Consider the following 1,667-nt stretch of genomic DNA (forward strand, 5'->3'; position numbering starts at 1 on the left):
GCCTGTTTATAGATGTCTATAGGGCTGTTTATAGATGTCTATAGGTCTGATTTTGGGGCTGTTTATAGATGTTTATAGGGCTGTTTTTGGGGCTGCTTATAGATGTCTATATGGCTGTTTTTGAGGCCTTTGATTGTATGTCCTCTCTTTACTAATGGATACAATAATGTCTTGTTGTATTGTATGCAGATAAGAACTAGTGGACAATTTAGCTCTGCGTTATAGTGTAAACTGCCCCCAAGTGTGATATACCATGTTTACAAAAGGGCATCCCAGGGACAAGGCAATCAGAAGTTGTATAGCTGAGAGACAGTCAAAATTGGGGAAAATGACAGTTTTATATTTGTTACAATGAGTTTAGTATCCGGGAGAGTGATGCAGACGCTCCGAGCCTCTTGTATATCTGTATTACATTTAGATGTTATGTTGACAGGTGAGCGTGTACAGACTGGTCACCAAAGGCAGTGTAGAGGAAGACATCGTAGAGAGAGCCAAGCGCAAAATGGTGCTCGACCATCTGGTCATTCAGCGAATGGACACAACAGGTCGGACGGTGCTTGATCGCGGCCATGTTCCTTCAAGGTAAGGGTCCACAGAGGAAGTGTTAGCAGTCACGATCGTGACCAGCTAAAGTCTACTCTGAAGATGCTGAGTAACAGTTGTGTGCAGGTTTTATACAGCAACTGCATCATTTTTAAAGGCAATGTAGATGAAGACATTGTAAAGAGCTTGAAGCAGTTACCTTTCATACGTCGTGTGTTGTTTATCTAAAAACAATTAATATTTTCAACATCCAATCCAAAACTGCAAAACCAATTTCAATAAATTCCGTAGGAAGGCTTATCAGAAATAGCATTGTCTTTATTTTGAACTCTAAGAAATCAGGTACTGATTCTAAGCTCAAAACTAAGAAAAGAACAGTTATTAAGTCATAAGTGACAAAACTTGCTCAAGAAATGCTTTTTTCTACAGTAATACTACTCCATTCAAAAAGGAGGAATTGAGTGCCATTCTCAAATTTGGTGCTGAGGAATTGTTCAAAGAGTGTGACAGTGATGACGAAGAACCACAAGTAAGTAGTTGATATTTGTTACTGGAAATTTCAAAGTAATCACCACAACAAGAAGTAAATCTAGTCATGTCTATCTGGATGAATGGTAATCTAGATTAATACAACAGAAATGACTCAGCCGATTATTGATGTCGTACTGTTGATGAAAAGAGTATTGTTGTAACATTGTTGATAATTTTTGCTCTCACTGAAACAAAATTGAATCTGCAGTAAGGTTCTAATTTTTTTAAGGTTGACATTGACGAGATCCTGCAGCGTGCAGAAACTAGGGAGGTTGAACCAACGACCGTGGGAGATGATCTCCTGTCACAGTTCAAGGTCGTCAGCTTCGACAACCTGGAGGAAGAAGAAATAGAACGCATTGGAGAAAGTAATAATGATGATCCTGGTATGTGACTTATGTTTGTAAACCACCTAACCACAGCCTTTTAGTGCTGTTTGTTTATATTGATGTGTTCAATCACAATAGGATGACATTTGGTACAGATGCTTCTTTATGTGGCTGTGTGTGTTGAAAATGGCCCATTAGGTTTAGTCTCGGTGCTACAAGACATCTCCAGCACACATGCAGGCATACACACATAGGGAGATATTA

General features: G+C 39.1%; 1 protein-coding gene across 1 annotated transcript; it reads left to right on the forward strand.

Annotated features, from left to right (window-relative positions):
- Window positions 1-433: 433 nt before the first annotated feature.
- LOC110444067 (chromodomain-helicase-DNA-binding protein 1-like) lies at window positions 434-1,521 on the forward strand (the record flags this gene model as incomplete). The annotated part of the gene is made up of 3 exons (XM_021488491.1): window positions 434-582; window positions 973-1,072; window positions 1,304-1,521. Coding segments are annotated over 3 exons (414 nt in total), but the record flags the coding sequence as incomplete, so codon positions are not given.
- Between the last annotated feature and the right edge of the window lie 146 nt (window positions 1,522-1,667).

This window comes from Mizuhopecten yessoensis, unplaced genomic scaffold, assembly GCF_002113885.1.
Source record: "Mizuhopecten yessoensis strain PY_sf001 unplaced genomic scaffold, ASM211388v2 hete_35993996, whole genome shotgun sequence".
NCBI classification, from domain to species: domain Eukaryota; kingdom Metazoa; phylum Mollusca; class Bivalvia; order Pectinida; family Pectinidae; genus Mizuhopecten; species Mizuhopecten yessoensis.